Genomic DNA, 22,291 nt, shown 5'->3' on the forward strand with positions numbered 1-22,291 from the left:
AGGGGTCATAGTCTGAGGGCCAGACAAGCCTCGGCAGTCTTTCCACAGTGTCCAACAGCTGAGCCCCTGGAAGGCAGCAAAACTCCCTGAACAAGAGAGGAGGTCAGAAAATGGAGGAGCATCCTCCTCCCAGCTGCAGGGAATTGCTCACTACTTTTGCTTACCACTTCCTCCTGGTGCTTCTGTGTGGATCAGGTTTAGTTGGCTTTGGAGCTTCATCAAGAGTGCAGAGACAAAAATTTGTCCACACTAAGAGATAATGATCAATCACTGAGATGTAAATTCTATAGGACATACCTATGTCGTGGTAAATTTTGTTGAATTTCAGAATTGTCTGTACACAGATGTACAACAATTGTTTTCAAGGTATTTGTAAGATAATACTTTTTTAATTAATCCTTGACTTAGATACTCAAGAAGGGAATAAAAATGTTTAAAACAACTTAATCTTTGTCTACCTATTAACAAACTTCTGAGTGTCTTTTTGCCTCTGGAATAATTTTATTTTCTTTTTACAGACTTCAGGAATACTTTTTTTTAATTTTACTTCTTCATATCTGGGAAACTGTTTTAGTTTCATATTCTCTGCCCATTGATGCATAAATAAAATAATTTATGATTGTTAACTTAAGCAGCAATTCAACTATCTTCATTCTAATTTCCAGGTCTTTAAAAATTCTGCAAAGATGATGCCTTCATTGAACTATCAATCTAGAATGAGAATGTAGAACTGTATGTAATGTCTGTGAAATATTAAAGATGCCTCGGCCTTTTCAAATCTTGAAGCAATTACTGGTTGAACAGACCATGAAAACTAATTTTGATAAAGACTATTATTATTTAAAGTTTTTGAAACACTCAAGAAAATGTCCCGCACACAAAAAAAAACCACCCCTATAAAAGGTCAGAAGCCATCCCATTCTAAAGAATATATTCAAAAGATTAATTTCATTATCTGTTAATAGCATAAAACCTTTAGAAAATCAAAGAAACGTCAAGATAATACAGAATCCTTGAATGGTTTGGATTGGAAGGGACATTAAAGATAACCTAGCTCCTGGACAGGCAGGGATACCTTCCACAGACCAGGCTGCTCAAAGCCCCATTTAACCTGGTTTTGAGTAGTTAAAGGATGGAGTATCCATGAGTTCTCTGGGAAACCTGTGCCAGTCTCACTGCCCTCTCAGGAAAGAATTTCCTAATATCTAACCTAGACCTACCTTCTTTCAGTTTGAATTAATTCCCTTTGCCCTGTCCCTACATGCACTTGCAAAATATCCCTCTCCTGCTCTCTTACTGGAAGGTCACAATAAGGTCTCCCCAATGCCTTCTCCTCTCCCAGCAAACAACTCCAACTCTCTCAGCCTGCTCTCACAGCAGAGAAGCCTTGCAAACAATATAGAAAATGTTTGTGCCCAGTGATTTAATTTTTTGTAAAAAATTAAATTGCTCTTGGTAGGAATAGGTCATGCTAACTAGGTCTTAAAGTTTACCGTGCAAGGGTCCAGTACTGGCCTTCTAGATGTGTTACCAGCTTGTCAGGAGAGCTTGCTGTGTGAAGTGGAATTCAGTACCAGGTGTCTCCTGTTACAATGTGATGCTTGGGATAGCATGGGATAATAGCAAAGGTCTTGAAAGTATAAGCACAGTCTGACAAGAGAGGCCTGAGAACTAAACCAACAACCTATTGTCATGTAATGGCCACTGAAAAAGGGCACAATTAAGAACTGGCAAGGCTGCTCGTGCTCTTAGGCAAGAGGCAATTATGGAGCAAAGAAAAACAGCCAAGTGACACCATGAAGGTATCTACAGCCTGAAAAACAAGCCCACCTAAGTGTCACACAGCCTGTAGGTCAGGAATTGAAGTAAAGGGCTAAAAACTCATACGAAAGGAGATCTCAGATTTGAGGGCAATGGTGGGGGTGAAAGAAGAGGCCTTCACCAGGTCCAGCCTTCCTTGTCAAAGAGCTCTCAGGAAACCTTGACTTCCTCCATGTAGGTGACTACCAAGAACCTCAGCCACCAGTACCAGCTATGTGTCTTCAGCTTCATGGTACTGCATACTCACAGCTAATGTATGACCCGCGTTTTAAAGGCTATGTACTTTGAATTTGCAGTGCTAATGAGAAACAATTATAAAGAACTAGACATCAGCAACGTGTGCTGTTAACGAGTATTAATGTAGTGCAGATTTGTTTTAGTGTTTAAAACTGCCCTCATTTACCCATCTTTCACACCCTAGAATCAAAATGTCTATTTTTGTTACTGTTTATGTGTACATATATGTATGTTTCATGTGAGCTTTTTCAAAGAAAAATTAGAGTGTCACAATGAAATATACTTTTTCTTCCAGGATCACAGACCTGGTTAACAGAAAGTCCATTTTCAGAGGCCACAGATTTCATAACATAAAGTTATCTAGTACCAGAAGACTATTCTGACACACAAACATACTGTATCATACACTTAGCATAGACGAGAAGAGAATTTAATGAGATATCTCAAAATGCAGTGGTAAATTCTAATGTGTACCTCATGTCACTTCTTTGTATGTGGTTATCTGAGTAAGGGAAAGGTTTTTCCCATTACACTGTTGCTGTGTACAAGACATAATTTTAGGCCACAACATCTCTGATCTATTACTTGATCACTGAAAAGACAAAATAATGGCCCAATGTCAAAGTAGGCACCTATCATGAGGTGTGAGTGATTCTTTCCAAGTGTGGGTAGTGTCTTCATCCACACACATCACATCTAAATGTGTGCCTGGAATAAGAATTCAGTGGTTGAAAACCAAGGTTTATAACATAACTTAAAAAACACCACCAAACTGAAGCAAGCTAGACCTACAAAGGAACATAAAGGGAGTGATATGGGATACTGCAGAGGGGATTTTCATTAATCTCAGTTTAAAGCTGATACAATATTTCAATACTATAAAGGCAAAAAAATTAATTCTGTTTGAAATCATTAAATAATGCCTTTTGAATATTAGATAAATGAAGAGACTAAATAAAAATCAAAAGTACATTAGCATTTTTCTTGGAAACACAGGAAGGTGTTAGTCTCACATTTTGTGTGGACTCACCTCCATATGGAGAAGAAAGGTGATAGCCTGTTATATATCATACAGACTTCACAGCTAATTATGCACTTAGCATTGTATTTTCCACCTGAAATGCATTTAATTTAGTTTTTTTTTTCTCTTATGTTTCAATATTCGAGATAATTGATAATTCCTTAGACTACATTTTTAATGTAGTTACCAGAAAAAAAAGTTGTCTTTTCAAATTAGCTACATTCCTACCTGATTAAGTTTCTTCCATAGGTTGAGAACAGGAGAAAGTTCTGTAGACCATACTTCTCTGTCAAATTTGCAGCCAGCAGTTGCTGACCTACTCAGGATCCGAAGCTGTGAAATGACCTGAGTGATGAGAATACAAATGCACACTTAAAGAAGGATAAACAAACTTCTTTTAGTACAAAAATGCCATACACTAGTAAATACTCTTCAATTTATCTATGAACTGTCCTTTCCTGCATACTTAATTACTGGTCATGATCTGATCAAAACACAAATACCCATATTCAGGTACAAACCGTATTTGAACTTCTTTCATGTCAAACCACAAGAAAAACCCTACATATTTTCTTATCACAGTAATTGTCTTTGTTCAATTATAAATTTAAAACTAATGAGGTGCATAATTAGGTAAAAAGCCTCTTTTTCACATTTAGAGACAAAACTCGAGCTCTGTCTTTAAGCAGGCTCAAGCTCTTCCCTTAGCTAGGCTTCATCTGTAATGAAAAATTTATGGGAAACAAACTCCCAAAATATGTTACTAAATACATACAATAACTATCAGGGACCAAAACTCAAGACAATTATAGGAAATTCAATCTGATCTGACCAGGATCTCTTATTCACATATTCATGCTACCTCAACATATTTTAATGCATAACTATTAAAAAAATACAGCAAGAAATTAAAAAAAAAATAATGGCAAACCTTCCAGAAAGAAAAGGAGCTTCTAGTTCATTAGGTCCAACTGCCTTTTATTGTTAGCAACCCTAGTAAGTTCACAAATCAACTGATAAAATACATACATACATATATACATTTGGAACAAAGGCCACTGAAATTAACATTCTTCAGTGATATTGCAGTCTGTCCTTTAAATGGTATATGAACACCCTGGTATTTCTGAGGCATTTTTGTTAAATTTTAGTTATTTTTCACAGTGTATTTTTTGCAAGTTGTTAGAGAACAACTTACTAATTCTCTCCTCTTTTGCTTGACAATAAAGAATTAAGCTTCATAGTAAAAAATGCATTAATCATTCAGAAGATCTGGACTATATAATTGTAACACAGACTGAGGAAGAAAGTCGCTTCTGCTGGGATTTGACTTTTTTCCTAGTCTTGAAAGATGTGCAATGATGAAGTGCTTTCTTTTGTTTTTCATTTTCTTTCACTGAAGCAAACCTCTCCTTCTGATTTATCAGCCTTGATAGGGACTATCAAGCACTAGAAGATGATAGTACACCCACCCATCATTTCAACTTCTATAACAAGCACTGACCATGAGACTGTGATTTAAAATCCTGAGAGATTATAAGGCCAGTAGTAGAATCACAACCTCAGAACTCAGGAGGGTAGATTTCAGCTTAGATCATTTTAGCAGGAAGCATATGGCAATGTTTTGGAGGGCAAAGAGGGGCCAAGAAAGTTGGTAAATCCTCAAGAAAAAAATTCTCAAAGCACAAACCATTTCTTTCTGAGGCAGAGGAAACAAGCATGATAAGCAAGTCAAAGAACAATCATGACAGAAGATTATCATGGGTAGAAAGGAAGCTAGTGACCTCAAATCCTAGAATATGACGAGTTGGAAGGAATCCACAGGGATCACTGAAGTCCAACTTCTGGCTCTGCACAGAACATCCCCAAGAGTCACACCATGTGCCTGAGAACATTGTCCGGTTGTTTTCTGAACTCTGTCAGGCTGGTGCAGTGACCACGTCCCTGGGGAGCCTGTTCCAGTGTCCAGCTACTCTTTGGGTGAAGAACCTTTTTCTAACATGCAGCCTAAACCTTCCCTGACACAGCTTCAGGCCATTCCCTTTTGGTCCTGTCACTGGTCACCACAGAGAAGCGATCAGTGCCTGTCCCTCACAAGGAAGCTGCAGACCGCAGTGAGACCTCCCACAGAAGATGACCACAAGGATGGAATACTCAGCAGGGGTAGAAAGACATTGCTCAGTTGTGTTAGCCAAATCTCATCTGGGTTTAAAAACAGCAGTGTATGCAAAGGCCTAAAAGGGTTTCTGGCAGTATTCTGGTAGCTAAAATGAAAAGATGAGCTACTGCTCTTTATAGCTTCTGTTACATAAAATAACATTTCACCCTCTCATTCTCATAACTTAATTTTAAACTTTTATAATCCTTTGTGTGCCCCAGCTATTGTGTATATCAAAAAAGATTCTTGTTTAATTTAGCGAAAAATTAATTTCTCTGATGAATGTTTTGATCATAGTATCTTTATCATTCCTGCTATTCTTCCTCATTTTCACTCTGCACATATGCCAATGTTCTGACAAGCAATACAGATAATAAACACACATTTGTGCCTTCCAGATATCATTCTTTTAGCTATAGTTTTGTATCTTTTAATTTGTTTTTGGGTAGTTGCCTGCCATCATTTGCTAAGCAATAAAACATTTATATCAAATACACTTTAACTGGTAATTCAGTATGTAGTACTTCATATAAACTTGCATATAGAGTATACTATAAAGCTGAAAAATGTTTATATGATTGCTTTGTGAATATGGGGATTGAAAACATTAACTCTGGTATTCATTTTCAAAGCGTCTTCAGAGGTATAAACATGTATCTCCTTACAGCTGAAATGATTTTGAGAAGTAGTGACTGCAAGATCAAGCATTTTTCTAACTCTACGCATGGGGCTAGCTGACTTTTCCTAATTATAAAATTTGTCAATATAGTTTAAATGGGAAATTTTTTTTCCTTCTGTGTGCCTATATGTGTTTCTGCTTTGTATATTTCATCAAAGTAGTTAAAAAATATTGAGTTATCATTATCAAAAGTTAAACACTTAAATTAAAGGTACAGAACCAAAAGAAATCAAGTTTTAACTCTCTGTGTTTTAGAGTACTGTAACATACAAGGACCTTCATCAAACATTCATGGCAAATCTTTAACTCTTTACAGTTCATCCCACTTCTTTTCTCAGATTTAGCAGGTATGATAGTAGCATAATTTACTCCTGAAGTTTCCATGGCAGCAAAGTTTTCAATTCACTTTTTTTTAAAATTTTTTAAATTAATGAGTTGGGCTCTTTCAGCCTGAGTATTTTTTCAAAATTTGAAACTAAAATAGTCTTTCACATTCAAGACACAGATGAAAACACATTTGATTAATGTCAAAATACTCAGGTTAACCTTACCTTTAAACTGCTTCAACACCCCAGACTTTTCTAATGGACTACAAATTTGATGGCACAACATCCGTCTGAATTTAGGAAAGAATAAAAGACTGTAAAATAGTAACACATGTTACTATTTAAATATGATTACAAGTTTGATACTGAATGCCATATTTCATTCTCATAAATCCCATTGAAGTTCCTTACAGTATTGACTAGTCTATGCTACTTTGAATCAGCTAAAGCTTGAGAAAATGTTTACTCAGTACTCTCAAATCAGTCTCTTTCTGGATGTTATGGAAATGAAAAGGGAGATTTATTTTTTAAAATAGGTTCGTAGAAAAGTTAACGCTGGAAAGAACCTAAGGAAGCCTTTAGTCTAATCTCCTGTTGGAGATTAGACTAAAGCATGATGAGCTTTAAAATCAGACCAGGTTGCTCAGGGCTTTATCTGGTTTTGAAAAATCTCAAGTACAGAGACTGAACAACCTTCTCTACATGACCTCTTCCACTACTTTACTGCCATAATTATTAAAAGGTTTCCTGCAATATCTAATATAGACCTTTCTTGCTTTGGTTTATGTCCTGTAAAAATAAGAGCCAAATTCATGGACTGGGACGAAGAATGTGTTAAGATTAGGAAGGACCTGAATAAAATCATGAGTGGGATATATTACCCTATTAGAATTCTCAAGTGTATCACAGAAGTATGCATGGGATTGCGGTATGTTTGCAGCTGCTCCACCTAAGTGTTTTCACCTCTAGGCAAGAGAAATCAGTTTTGAGTTGGAAGGAAAACTACTTAAAAGAAAAAGCATTATCAGGAATACATTTCTGGGGGTCATATGAAAACCAAAGCAACAGGACAGGAATGAACACACAGACCGGGTAAGTACCTAGAAGGAAGGAGACCTTGGTTCAGATGACAAAGGGAATATGACTAGGAATCTGTGTTTAAGAAGATGAAATAACTCTTGGGTTGAAAGAGGGCACTGTACACAGTCACACTAGGCAAGCACAAATTCACCCTGACCTATCCTTAGGCACTTATTTAAAGCTTACTTAAAACTTACTCAAAAATATTATCACCTTCACCTCCCTAAATAATCAACAGACAGATCTTAAGTGGGGTAACTTGCATTTGAAAGGTTCTCTTATTGAGTACATAGGAAAACCAAGTTCCTTATACAGGTACCTCAGATAGATGGGTCTGTGCTGCGGAGATTAGAATGAGGATATTAATTTAATTTCTTGGAAACCCAGCTACAAAGTTTGAGAAGAATTCAGTCTCTCTCAATGTACTATACATACAATACCATCAGGCCAACCTATAATCAACTTCAATACTCACTCTATATTAAGCTTGCCTTAAACATGATGTTTCTATGAGCACACAGTGAGAACAGAGGGGACCAGCACAGATGCATATATCCAGGTCTGTGGAATCATATCTTTCGCACTCTAACCCAGGTACGTACTTACAGTACTAAGGAAACTGAAAATTTAATCATAGATGGAAAATACAGGGCACTCAAAGCAAGAGTACTTTTACAATACCTAACCTTTGAACGTTCTCCTTTGTTATTGCAATGTATTCTTTTTGTTTTATACACTACAAGCTCATCTATGTTGTGCTAGTTCACACCAAATGCAAATCTGAATATTCTGAATAATGAGAAGAGTGAAAAAAAATCTACCATTAAGGAAGAAAAGAGTACCTTCATTAAAAATATGATATAGATAGATAGAAAAAGAGGTAATAAAAATATAAAAGCAATCACCCATAATGGTCTGTTTAAAGAGGGGAAAAAAGATTATTCAGAATCACAATTCTTTGTAGAATCTTTCTGTTTTGAGTAAGATTAACTAATCATAACAGTATTTATACAAAGATTCCAATAGAGCTATTTATTTGTGAACAATGCATCTGATACTGAAGAACAGCCTACAGAAACTTCTACTAAGTATTTTCTCTATTCTTAGTGGAAAATTCATGCACTGCATGTTTTTTTCTGAGTTATCAGCACAGAAAAATACAAATTGAATATATTAAGGAAGGTGGGGTGGCCAAACTAAGAATGTCTATATTTATTTACCTAGTTATTAAATTACTTGTACATCTCATCTTTTTAATCTATTGCATATTTTTGTGTGCATCTACAGACATATACTGCTATGATACTAACTAGCACATTAGAGTAGAAAATGTGCATCTAGAGAAATTATGAGAGATAATGAACAAAATGGAAAGCTATAAAGACAATGAATGTTCCCATGCAACCTCCTATGGAGCTACTAAAAATCATGTTTTACCTGAAAATTAAAATTAATGGAAAAAATAAAAATGAGGAAATGTCAAGATTTTAACTTTTCCTTCTCTGAAACTTAGACAAGACAGATTTCTAGGAACACAAAATCTATTTCTGTTCTTTACTCATGCACAAGATGAAGAAAAAGGCTTGCCTTCAGTCATTCACAAGTACTGCAAAAAATGCTACTTTACAAATACAATATATAATAAAAACAGACTTAAATCTAAGTCTTGTATTCATTTCAGAATCAAATCAAATTTTATACAAATTATGAAGTATTAAGACTTGAAAAAGAGGGAAATAATACAGTCAAAAATATCTTGCTAAATTCTGTCAGTGAATTAAAAAAAAATCCCAGATCAATCATTTCTGAACTCAATATGATTACTGTTCTAGGAATGCAAAGCTAGAAAGATTTGCTAGTCAGATAACTGGTATTTTTTCAAGATTATGGAACATATTAAAAAGAATTTTTTTTTTTTGCGCAAAAAATCTAGCAAAGTCCTCTCAGTAAATCTACATATGTCAAAGCAGATACTCTACTGCCATCTACCAGTTTTAAAAGGAGACAGTCTTAGCACAGAAACCACTTCTATGCTCCATTTCTCTGAATGAAACAATATATCCCTTTATGCAGCTGCTCAAGGAAGTATTTCCGTTTTTTTAAGACTTTACAGCTTAAACTAAAATATGAAGCTATAGCTTAATTACATTGGTAAAACCTGTGAAAGTACTAACCCAGTGCAATGCAACTGTGTCTTTACTGTGTCACAAGAGGGAGCAGGTTTCTGTGAGACATCCCTTCTGGCAGAACTATGTGCTTCCACACTGCTTCTCACAGCTTGGCTGCTGTTCCCTCATTGCTGAGAAAGTAGCCTAAGACTGAGCTGGCATTGAAACCTCTGACTTTCAGTCCCTGACTGTGTCCCTTACCTTCTCTTCAAGAACAGGATCCATGGATGCTGTTAGGATGAAGGTAGTTTAATGGCACGTGTAAGCAAATCATTCCTACTGCATGTGGATCAGTAAGAGACAGTGCAGGTGTATGTTTGCACTTTTCTTGTTCCATGAAGGCCTTCTCAAGGGTGTTTCCATCTGCAGTGAAGGCTGCACTTTCACTCAGGGCTGGACTCTACAGAGACACGTCTTCTCAATCAAATACAAAGGAAATGTGGCAAAGAATGACCACACCTGTATCTCCCTTTATACAGAAGTGGATCATGTACCATATGTCTTTGACAGCAGGAAGATCTCTGTAGAGCAGGGGTTCAGGGGGGGGAGGGAGGAAGGAAGGAAGTCAGCAGCATGCTGTAGATGGACAGCACAAGTCCTAGTTGAGCCTTCTCCTAAAGAATAACTAAGAATTTTACTACATAGAGATCCACAGGATACACATTACCTGAAGACCATGAAGCTAAAAGGAATGCCAGAAGAGGTGGTTGACCTTAACTAATTACTCACCCTGACAAAATTTAAGGAGACTGGAAAATGGCAGCCTATTTTTAGAAGAGAACCATCCTCTCATATGCAGAGTACCACCAATGTATTTTCATATACACAGCACCAGTCCTATGAGAATTAATAAGGTTATCTGAAACATTACATTGATTCACTGAATTGGTAAAGAGATGTTTTGTAGCTCTTTTTGTTAGAGTGCAGTATTGTGGCTTTCACTCCATTAATGGCACAGTACATTTCTTTCATGCATCACCACAGGTGTACTCAAAATATTCCCCGTATTTCAAAAATTCCTTTTAAGTATTCAGATCTCTCAGTTGCATGGTAATAAACATAGGTTGACATTACAAATCAATTTCTACTAGAGACTGTTAGTCAAGTATTTTTGATGTGGGATGTAATAAATGCTAGTAAGTAAATGCTCTGAACAATTGAAAGGTTATAGAATTGCTAAATTATTTTAAGAATAATTTTTTTTTGCTGGAATCTATAGTAATAACATAAGAATTTCCAGAATAATACAAATTGCTTTTCAGTACTTAAAATACTTTTCAATAATTATGCACATATTACTCTATGTGGTGTAATTAGAATTACAGAGGAACAGTAAATATAAAATTCATGCTCCAAGTCCTGTTGAGCTGGATTGTGAAAGAGAAAATTATGTCTGTTGACAAACACTGAAGAAGCTATAGCCATCATTACAGTTGCACCTTGAAAAATAACCACACACTACAGCCCACCTATTCTCCATACAGTAGAAATACTGCAGTCAGGTGTATGACTGCAGTATCGGGTGGACATACCCTAACTTTTCTGTATCTGACTTGGGTCATAACAACCATGGAGATTTGGCGTATAAACTCAAGCATGATCCAGCAATTTAAGAGCTGCCAGTGACCTCATACACCCTCCCCTACACTTCTGTCTCTGTTGCTCTCAGAAACAAGTCAAAAAGCAGCACTGGAAGCATACAGCTGATCACAGTTCTAGTACGACAAAGAGCACTTTTAATCTAAGTAAAAGTATATGCAAGGAATAGTAGGAAGAGGTACAGAATCAGTCAGTGACTTGCTGAAAATACGAGAACATCAGAAACAAAGAAAAACAACCCAATGATAAAATTCTGTTTTACTGAAGTCAATGAGATGACTGCAATTACATTTAATGAGGCAAAATTCACTTCATGTTTCCTGACCCTGGTTTGTACCATGTCTACTTTACTAGATTGCTCTACACTGTTCTTCAATATTAGTTTAATATTAATTTTAACTTCAGAAACATCCATCACATAATAAAAAAATAGTTATAAAAAGGTAACTTTTTCCCTACAAAAGTTCTCATTTTCAAGTACAGAGAGAAGAGGAAAAGTATATATTTTAAGTAAATACTGCATTTAGTAGCTACACTAAGGTTCAATTAGGTATCCCTTTTGATTTCTGATGATTTCATTAAAGAAATTGTTGCTTCTCTTTAAACAATCCCATTTACCAAGTTTTCAAATGATTCAGCTGCCATTCATAACGAGTATGAAATGTTATGGTATGAATCACAGAATGACAGAATGGTTGGGGCTGGACGGGACCTGCAGAGATAATCTAATCCAATCCCCCTACCAAAGCAGGTTCACCCACAGCAGGCCACACAGCATCACCTCCAGACAGGTTTTCAGTATCTCCAGAAGAGGAGATATTCAACCACATCTTCTCTGGCAGCCTGTTCCTAAATATAATGGTGACAGAAAGCTGGAAGTTTTTCCTCAGATGGAACATCCTGTGATTCAGTTTGTGCCCACAGCCCCCTGTCTGTCACTGGGCACCACTGAAGACAGTTTGATCCCATCTTCTTGATACCTGCCTTTAAGATACCTGTAAACATAGATAAAATCCCTCATTGTCCCTTCTCCAGGTGAAACAGACTAAACTCTCTCAGCCTTTCCTTGTAAGAGAGATGCTTCAAGTCCCCCAGTCACCACAATCTTCCCTTGAGCACCCTCCAGTAGCTCCTCATCTCTCTTGTCCTGAGCAGCCCAGACCTGGACACAGCACTCCAGATGTGCCTCACAAGGGCTGACCAGAGGGGCAGGATCACCTCCCCTGACCTGCTGGCTCTGCTCTTCCTAAGGCACCCCAGGGTCCCACTGGCCTTCTCAGCCACGGGGACACTGCTGGCTCAGGGACAGCTTGTGGTGGTCCACCAGGACCCCCAGGTCCTTCTCTGCAGAGCTGCTCCCCAGCAGGTCAGCCCCAGCCTGTGCTGGTGCCTGGGGTTATTCTTCTACAGGTGCAGGAACCTGCATTTGCCCTTGCTGAATACACTGCATTGCTTTCCCTCTGCTCAACTCTTGAGCCTGCCCAGGTCTCACTGAATGTCAGCACAGCCCTCTAGGGTATCAGTCACTCCTCCCACATGAAAGTAAGTATGAATACAGGCACAGATCATTCATAGGCATTTTTAAATACTCTATAACACTGTGCACTGGAGTTCTGCACAAAAACATTTATATTTATAGCAGTGATCTGAAAGATGACATTTTTACTGAGACTAAGAAAAACATGTAAGGTTTATACTATGTCAAAGAACTGCATCAACAAATTTTTCATGGAAATTACAGCTTACAAAATCTTAATTCAAGAGGTACCTTTTAGTCACAGAAGCCCTCTAAACACCATTATTTGCAACTCTGCATCATTATATTTCAAAATATTATGTGAAAAATCTGTATTATTAATGATGACCTCAGTGAAGGAAATTTCCAAAGTGTTGGTTAACAGCCCACACTGCAAATGCAGGCAGAAAATATTATTTATATTTATATATATGTTGAGGATAGCCATGAAGTAAACTGCAAAACTAAGATTTTGGACTTAAGAAAATAAGGCACTGGTTTAATGGCAGTAAGCGAGAGGGAAAATATGATACAGTATAGTAAGGAGAGGGAAAATCTGAGGCAGTGGAGTGGACAGGACATTAATTTCAGTTGATTAAAAAGGGGAATAAAGACTGTTTTTGAATGAGACTTGAGAACAAGCCTCCTCAGTGTGCAGAAAGGCTATGATTATTAGAAAAATGACTGAGTAAGCATGGAGTATCTTTGTGGATTGAAAGGCAAAAAAAAAAGGAACATATAAGAAGAAAAATCAAGGACAATGAAAGAACTGCTTGGGCAATTTAAGATGAAATTAGAAAAGCCAAGGCCCAGCTGGAGATAAGACCAGAAAGATACAATTAGGTGTGAAATGGATTTCAACACATATGAAAAAAGTTCAAAGAAAACATGGGGCATTGGCCAAATGTAAGAGAAAATAAGCAAGGCATGGTACATAAAACCTGAAGTATTCTAAGGCCTCTGAGCATGGTGCAGGAAACAAAGGAGCAGAAAATGCTGGGAAATAAACTTTTGCCCATGCAAAGGACAGGAACACATTCATACACTAACAGGGGCCTTCAGCTGCTGGCTGGTCACCAGCAGTGCTCCCAGCACTCGTGCGGCCAACGCTGCTTCGTGTCTTCATCAGTGATCTCATGGAGGAGATGGAGTGCACCCTCAGCACGCTGCCAAACACTGGGTAAGTCTCACAAGAACACTCTCTTCCATTAATGTGAATCATAGCCTAGCCTAAGGATGCATAATGGTGGGAACCATTCACCTGCTTTAGCAGCTGAATAAAATAAAACTGGTAACAAACAAATGAAACTTGAAATGTGTTGGTTTTTCATTGCCCTGGAAAATAAAACAAGCAAAAAAATATGTCTACTTATCCCTACTAAAATCCCTTTCTTGTCTTTGAGACAAGCACAACTTGCATACTTATGGATACTTGAAATTTCACTTCCTCCTCCTGAACTTTTCAATTTGAAATTGAATAGTTAGATTTGAAATGCAAGTGTGACAACTATATTTACATTGTTACAATACTCAGTGAGGAAATCACAAAACCAACTATTTTCAAAATCCTGCTCTAATAAAAATCTAATTTTTCAAACAGTCCAGTTTTCAGAAGAAAAGAAACCCTCCTGTATTCTGAGTAAGCAACAATCTCATAGTTATGGCTAATTTCTTTAATCTCTTAAATGCTCATTAAAATATCCATTATACAAGTTTAAGAAATGCTGTTGACATTATTACAAAGCTTGATTCAAAGTTCAATGGAAATAAATAGGTATTTCCAAAAGGTGATTCACTCCTTTATTTTAGATGCCTATCTAGGACAGGTACAAATTATTCCCTGAAGCTGCTTGTCTTTCCTTAGTAACAAAAAATAAAATGGATGACTAGCTAAGAAGAGGTGGATAATATTCATATGATCAAAGCTAGTTCAGAGGTAATACACTGGGGTTTCTTTGTTTTAATTTCAACTGGCTTTGAATTTAGCTTATCGCATTTTTCTATCACAGTACTTAAACATTTAAAAGAAAAAACAAATCCATAAGAAATTATTCCAATATCAGTCAGGGGAATTTGAAGTGGCTTGAATCAATAAATACATCACAAGTCTTTTCTAGCAGGATTTAAACAAAATATCCTCTAAGAGCTGACTAAAAATCTGACAGAACCTCTCTGTGTATTTCAAAGATAAACTCTAATTCCATGATATGTGGTTTTTAAAATACCATTGACCTGTGGGAAATGTTAGAGTAACATATAAATAAAATACTTGGTGTTAACACAGGAGGTATTTTAAGAAATATTAAAACACTAACTGAAGATCATATCAGTGAAGGAAACAGGATTTCACACATCTACATAATTCACTCCATGGCAGGCTTGAATATGGTACCTTGGAGCTGGACTGTAATACCCAGGGAGCTTGTTTATAACTTAGACTGGGAGACTGGACCACCTGAATATGGGCCAATATGCAGGCAAAATACAATGTTTATCAGATCAGGAGAAGGAAGCATGACTGTAACTAAGTGGTGAGGACTGCTGTGGAGTATGAGGAAACTGAGTTGCAGTACAGAAAATCTCTACTGGTGTAGAACAGGTAGGATGGGGTATACTGACTCCTGCAGCTTCACTGTCAGTGGAAGTTTTTTCTATTTTAATGCACTGTTCTGCAAAGAGAACATAGCAAGAGACGAGAGATTATTCACGACCATATTCAACATAAGAGATGCTTGTTATACTATCGGGTGAGGGAGAAACAAAGAAACAGTGAATTCTTGAAATCCAGGCTCTAAAAATTTACTTATCTTTACCTAGTTAGAGCAACTAAGCACATAATTCAGAAAAAAAAAAAAATTAAGTCATGCTTCTAAAAAGACCATGTCCTTCTAAGTAAACTTATTTTTTAAAAGAAGGATTTTACCAATATTCATTCAATATTAATACTCTCTGAATTACACAACAGAATACTGCAAAACGTAATTCCAAATAAATCAATTAGTAACTGTCAATGTAAAAATAATACTGGTAGTGATATACAGATTTTAAATTAGGAAAGTTCTCAGCTGATAAGATGTTATGAATATAGTCCACACTTGTAAAATTTCTGAAAAAAGACCCTTTCCTTTCATTGATGTTTAGGTTTACACAAACACTAGCAATACATAGGTTACAGAAGAGATATCTGCATGACTTCAAAATGCTGCACTGTGCTGCAGCCTACTTCTACTAGAGTAAAGTGTGTTGCTGCAGCAACACAAGCTATTGCTTCTAGGCATGAAAAATTAATAATATTCAAAGAAAGTCCACAGAATCGGTGAAGTAGTGGACATGGTATTACATTTCACCTTTCTGATGCTAGAGACACGGTGGCTGAGCTGATAGCAACTGATTTCTGACTCCCTTGTTCATTCACCTTTTCTTTGCTTTAGCTTGGTAATGGATTCTGAGAAACACTCCTCCTAGAAAATAATCACTGAATTTCCAGTTGTGAACCATGGGTTCACCTACGGATCTAAAACAGCTGCCGAACTGTCAGCAATGGAAAGAGAGTAGGATTCACAGTGAGGGAGAAACACAGTTTAAGGAAAATCTCACATTTCTGTTACATAAATTGCCTAAAACTTAAAGAAATACTGCAAAATACTACAGGAAGGATGAGAAAATATATGACCAAAAAATCATCTCACAGAACTGCAACTAAAGCAGTCTCACATTTTCAAGATTATAACCCAGAGTTTATATCTTATAATCAATGCTATGGCAGACCAGTTCAGCAGAGTGAGTTTACATGTAAATGCACTTGTTATCTATTTCCCTTCACACAGGAACTCCTATTACAAAGTCTATTCTGATTTTCAATTAGCATTTTTAAGAACAGCAGATTTTAACCAGTTATAAAAGCACAGCTGAAAAAAAAACAAAAATCAGCAGTCTACAGTGAGTCTGAGAGAAACAAAAGCATCTAAATGGATGTTTATATAAATGATTTTAAGATAAAATCAAAGAGAGCTACATTGAATCTCAGAGCATGTATTAGCTTTGTAATAGACAAGTTCTTGAGTTCATCCTATTACCTTATGCACCTCCATCCTACTGATTTGTCTTTACATATCTTTATGTTTTAATGTTATAATGAAACCACAAATAGTTTGAAAATACAGCTATGGATTAAAGTGAACAGGAATATTTAAATAAATTTACCAGTACTATTCTACAGGCAACAAATGCAATACTCAAAGGTGTGGGGTTTTTTTTCAGTATACTGGAGGTCTTACAACAATAGGAAATTTCCTCTTGGAGCCCTTTTTAAATGACTGTGAGAAAATAATTAGATACTTTTTTTAAAAAACTGTAATTCTTAGGAATAGGAAATTACATTTATAGGGAACTTCCAACTGATTTTGCCAAGAAAGATTGGACCAGATGATCACTTAAGTTTCTTCCAACCTATGATTCTATTCCCCTCTATAACTTGTCCATACATAAGACAGCACACCAGGGCTGGGAGAAAACTAAGAGTGCCCTGACATACAGACCAATTCACTTTACAGCTCTGATTTAAGATTCTCAAATCCATCAACTTTCACATTATCTGACACAACTAATTTACCAGTCAAATAAACTATGCTAGTGAATACTTAAGAGATTTGTACTGTACAACTGCACTTACACAGTAATTGTGTGCTCTTATCCAAACTTCACTTAAAAAATCACATTTCTAATTGGAATGGATTTTTTTGACTAATTGGAAGAATTCTGGAATTTCTGAAAAAATTTTTCACAATTTCTGTTTCAGCAAAAGCATAAAATCTTACCTATATTCTATGTGTAAAACTATCATAGCACTCTTCAACAAGGACTAAATTATACTGTCGTAAGCTTTCTCAATAATCATCTAAGTTCGAAATCAATACTCTTGTAACAAAAGATTAAACATTATTATATTAAAATATTCTACAGATAAAAGACAACATATTAAAAAAATACATCAATTTACTCTGACTGTCTTATGGAAACTGCATTTATGTACAGGTGGTTGGGTTCTTCAGCTTATAATGGCTGGAGAAAAGATTCAGAGGTCAATGAAAAACACTAATTTTACCTGGGAACTGATAATACGCTGTGATGAACGAGCAATATTAGCTGGCAGACCAAAAAAGTCAGGTTTATCATCTTCTGGAAGGCTTTCAATAATATTACGATAATCCTGTATAAGAGGAAAATAAAAGACAGAACAGAGGGAACTTTTTATTCCACTCATGAAAATTAACAGCATATGCTGAAGAGAACTTCATTATGTGCACAGCACAACATAAAGATTAAAGTAAGTATAGAAGACATGACATATATGGTAATCTTATTTATAGATTTTTTAATCTTATTTATCAGAAACTGTATTCTTTTATATAACATTTCCACTCTAAAAGAGCAAAAAGCAATTCTTACTACAGTGATGCTATCAAATGAGAACAAAAATATGCGAAGACTGTCCCTGAAAAGTAGGTACAATACTTCTGTTGAAAACTTAAAGTTAAGATTAATGACAATACAGAAAAAACAAATACTTGGTCATTTGGAATTCTAATAAGTATAATACATATTTATAAAATTAAGAGCATTCACTTCTATTTAAATCTACTAAACTATTCACTCAAAGGAAGTTAAACAGTTTAGGTAACAATAGGTTTGCATAATCATTGGAGATGCAGTGTAGCATCCATAGTGGCTACAGTATAACAGAAGTGATGTTCTCTTGCACAAAACAGACAGAGGCCTTGCAGACTAAGGTATTCTAATGGTGTTGGATATCTCTTTTATTGTGATTTAAAGGAAAAAATATTTACTGTCTAAAAATCTGGCTGCACCCTGTCGCACGTGCCATGTGCATTTTGTCTTTGCTTGCAGGAGCATGTGCTGGATATGCACAACTCACTTTAACATGGAATCTCACTTCAGGGGTAACAACAGCAGCAGAACTCTACACCAAACACTGAGGAAATACTGCTTGAAGACAGAACTATAAATTCTTACATACATAATCATATCAGATATTGAGAGGTATTAAGTGCTGTGCAGGCCAGAAGAAAGATTCATCTACTTGACCATATTGTCTGCAAGAACAGAGACCAGCCTGGTTTATTTATACCTTCTGTTTTTATGATATTAACTCAGCACATCTATAGAAAATAAAAAATAATGGTCATAATAAAGTAATTAAAAAAACCCAAACCAAACCTGAGCAGTCAGAATCCAGTTAAAGAATGCCAAATCACAGCAATTTACTTTAACTGACATAATACTATTTATATCCATTCATATTAGAGGTGTATTCCTCCATCAGAATGCAAGTGAATCTTAATCACAGTAACAACAATATTATATTGTGAAAGGACAGGCAGAGATCAGTCGTTTAGACTGTTGAATTTCCTCTCTTTTACACTAGAAGAAATACTGAAGGAGAATCAGAATCCATATTTATCACCAAATAAAATGCCATATACCCTCCATGCCCTGTCAGCAGATTTTCAAAATGTTGATGTATTTTGTAAACAAGAAGGTATATTCAAATTTTCCTCTTTCATCCAGAAGTTGTAGGAATATTTAGAAGTCTTTAAAAAACTAGTTATGTTAATATACTAATTATATAAAAACATAATTATATCTTTGTCATAAATTAACACAATTTCTTTTACTCAACTCTTCATAGCTAGGCTGCTCTGCACCACAGTCCAATCAGATATCATAAGAAAGAATAGTGAACTGACAGAGTTAATGCTCCACACAAAAGAGATCATTTTCTGAAGAAATAAAGGTATTCTTTGGACTGTAACTTTGGTTTTCTTTGTGGAAATATTTCAAGAATAATTAATGAAAATAAATTATTCATTAGGTGATACAAGATGTATACCTACCAAAATACTGCAGGAATTTGGTAAAGAGATCGAACACGGGAAAGAACTCATCTTCTTGCCTCTGGCATTTAAACTGCCAATGATTTGTGAATTGAAAAGCTGCTCCAAGTAGGACCGAAGAACCCTCATATCAAAGTAATTATCTACACGACCTCCATAAATTGCATTTTCAAACAAGCCATGAACAAATTCCCACTGAAAATCTTTAGAACCTAGGAATTAATTAATTAGTATTAGTATTAGTTTTGTATCACTGAATAGCATTGCATTATAAGCATTTCTTCTTGTCATTGCAATTCTTCAGGGTAACAAAAAGAGATGAACAAATCAAATAATTAAATTTTAATTGTTCTTCTATATGACCAAATAGTAAAAGCTAAAGAAACTTGAAAGAGTTTGTAAATATTTGTCATTGAAAAAATGAACACTTAGTGTGTCACAAATGAATTATTAGAAATTTTGCTTTAGACTTGAAGTGCTTTTTGAACTAATTGGTTATAAGAATTTCAGAAAACATGCTATTAAGACTTTAATTTTGTGCTCCTTTGTCCTAAATAAAATTTTATACACTATTTTCTATCACAGTACCATCTGATCTCATAATAAAAAGTGACTGATTAAACCAAAAGCAGATCATACTCCAAATAGGTAAGATTACTGGAAATGTCATCTTTCAAAAACAAAGAGGTCCAGGACAGTTACTTTGCAAATCATTATGAATCACACAACATAGTAAATAAATTTAAGCATGTTAATAATAATTTCCTGGTCATATTGATGTTGTATTAGATTACTCTGACACAGCTATATCCCACAAGTTCAAAATAACTTATTTTTCCTCCATTCCATCACAATTGCCCAGAATAACTATATGGGAAAATGATCTATTTGTATCCTATAGCTTTTATGTGCAGGTGAAAGCTTGATCGGAAAGGTACTCCCTAAAGTCCCTTGAAAGAGGGAAGTGGAAATTACTTTAATTGGGGGTTTACTGGTGGCAACTGTTGTTTCCTAATGCTTCAATCATTCCTTCACAAGAAAAGATAATTTCACAGTAATAATTAATGATTATCATTGACAGTTAATGATTCAATCTCCTTACCACGCTGTGTGGTTTAAGTCTGCACAATTAAGGTCCAATTTCTGAAGTAATAACCATCCACAAATCCCATTTAAGTCAATAATCGTAAATTATCTCTACATATCAGTTCCTAACTTTACTCTGGAATTGTACAAAATGCAAGCATTTAAAAAAAATTACCTTTACCATATTAACTAAGATAAGAAATTCCTACACTGGTTAACGGAACAATGAAATGGGGTCTATCTAATACTGAGTTTCAATATGAAGAATTCTTTCACATTTAATTCATTTATTCAATATTTAGGCGAAGTCACACTGGGAAGGAATGGAGACACGTGATTTCATCTTACAGGCAGCCCTGCATTTCCTGTTTCTTCCTCTAGACTCTAGAAGCTGAGCAGCATACACCCTGGGCACCAAGAATTATTGGTTTATCCATCACCCCAAACATGGATTTATGATTCACCCTGTTTTTCTAGTCTTGCTTAGTGACGATGAGCTCTACAGCATCTCCATCTTTAGTGTTACAGAAAGATAAAGCTCTTCAGGTAACGTCCCTACTAATGGGGCTCTCCTTAAGAAGTGACTTACCCTCAAAGAGTCTATCAATAATGTCAAAACCAGCACGAAGATCAGACAAAGAAAATTCATAAAACTTGGTCCAACCCTACCATGAAAAGAGATCCAAAGAATTTAATTAGTCCCACAATGATGATTGTGAAGTCAAATACCAGTATCAGGTGATTACTGAATGCTGTAGAATACTTAATGAAAAATTAAACAACCTGTGTCCTCTAAAGTGCATTTTTTGAAACATTCAATAGAGATAGTATAAAAAAACTTCAGTTGTAACAGTGCATTTAATTTTATATACTTGCAAATACTTATTTTATATACTTACAAAACCCAGAATCCATTGAGTATGAAAATATAAACTTAAGGTTATTTTATTTATTTTATGAATATTTACCTCAACTAAAACTTGCTGAAATCTGCAACTAGATCATGCATTGAATTACAATTTTTTATTTCTGAGGGCCTTTTTGACTTTCAGTATACAGACAATATTTTCATAAATAGGACTGATTCTTCAAACATAGTCTTTAATATGCTCACATCACCTTACTCCTTAATTCATGTCACTTCTTGTCTGACAAAAAGATTTATCAATTACTACTACTATTACTATAAAAATGTTGACCACCATATGAATAATTTAATCATTTGCAGTTTATACCTCCTTTTTTTCTTGGGACATGAGTCTTTATGTAGTAGGAATGCATACTGTGCATGTAATTCTCACAAAAAAGCTTTCAGTGTAAATAGGTAAGTATAAATAAATACTGATATATGACAAGCCATTTAGGAAATCCTGGTCTCAAAGGTATGTCCTGTTGCTCTATCTTTATATAGTGTACTTGGCATATGAATGATATCATAGCAACAGTGCATATGATCCATGATGAGAAATGCAAATGCGCAACATGCACATGTCCAGTGAGATGAATACAACCTGAGGTCAATAATGCAGCTGCACCACAGATCACAAAAAACTATCAGCCTGCCACCCTGAATGTCATATTCTGGAAAGATGCTCCTAACAGTATTATCTTGGGGTTTTGGGACAGGTCTGCACATGAACCCAAAACAACACAAAATTCATTATAAAATACAAGAGCTTCTGAGAT

At 35.6% G+C, this 22,291-nt stretch overlaps 1 protein-coding gene across 1 annotated transcript in view; it reads right to left on the reverse strand.

The window, feature by feature from the left end:
* DYNC2H1 (dynein cytoplasmic 2 heavy chain 1) overlaps window positions 1-22,291 on the reverse strand; it is a 141,299-nt gene that overhangs the window by 31,602 nt on the left and 87,406 nt on the right. The window contains exons 80-83 of the mRNA XM_058864317.1: window positions 21,195-21,270; window positions 19,520-19,731; window positions 17,710-17,814; window positions 3,308-3,424 (exon numbers count right to left, since the gene is read on the reverse strand). Of these exons, the coding sequence (XP_058720300.1) occupies window positions 3,308-3,424; window positions 17,710-17,814; window positions 19,520-19,731; window positions 21,195-21,270 (510 nt within the window). The remainder of the gene's footprint in view (window positions 1-3,307; window positions 3,425-17,709; window positions 17,815-19,519; window positions 19,732-21,194; window positions 21,271-22,291) is intronic.

This window comes from Poecile atricapillus, chromosome 1 (assembly GCF_030490865.1).
Source record: "Poecile atricapillus isolate bPoeAtr1 chromosome 1, bPoeAtr1.hap1, whole genome shotgun sequence".
Taxonomy (NCBI): domain Eukaryota; kingdom Metazoa; phylum Chordata; class Aves; order Passeriformes; family Paridae; genus Poecile; species Poecile atricapillus.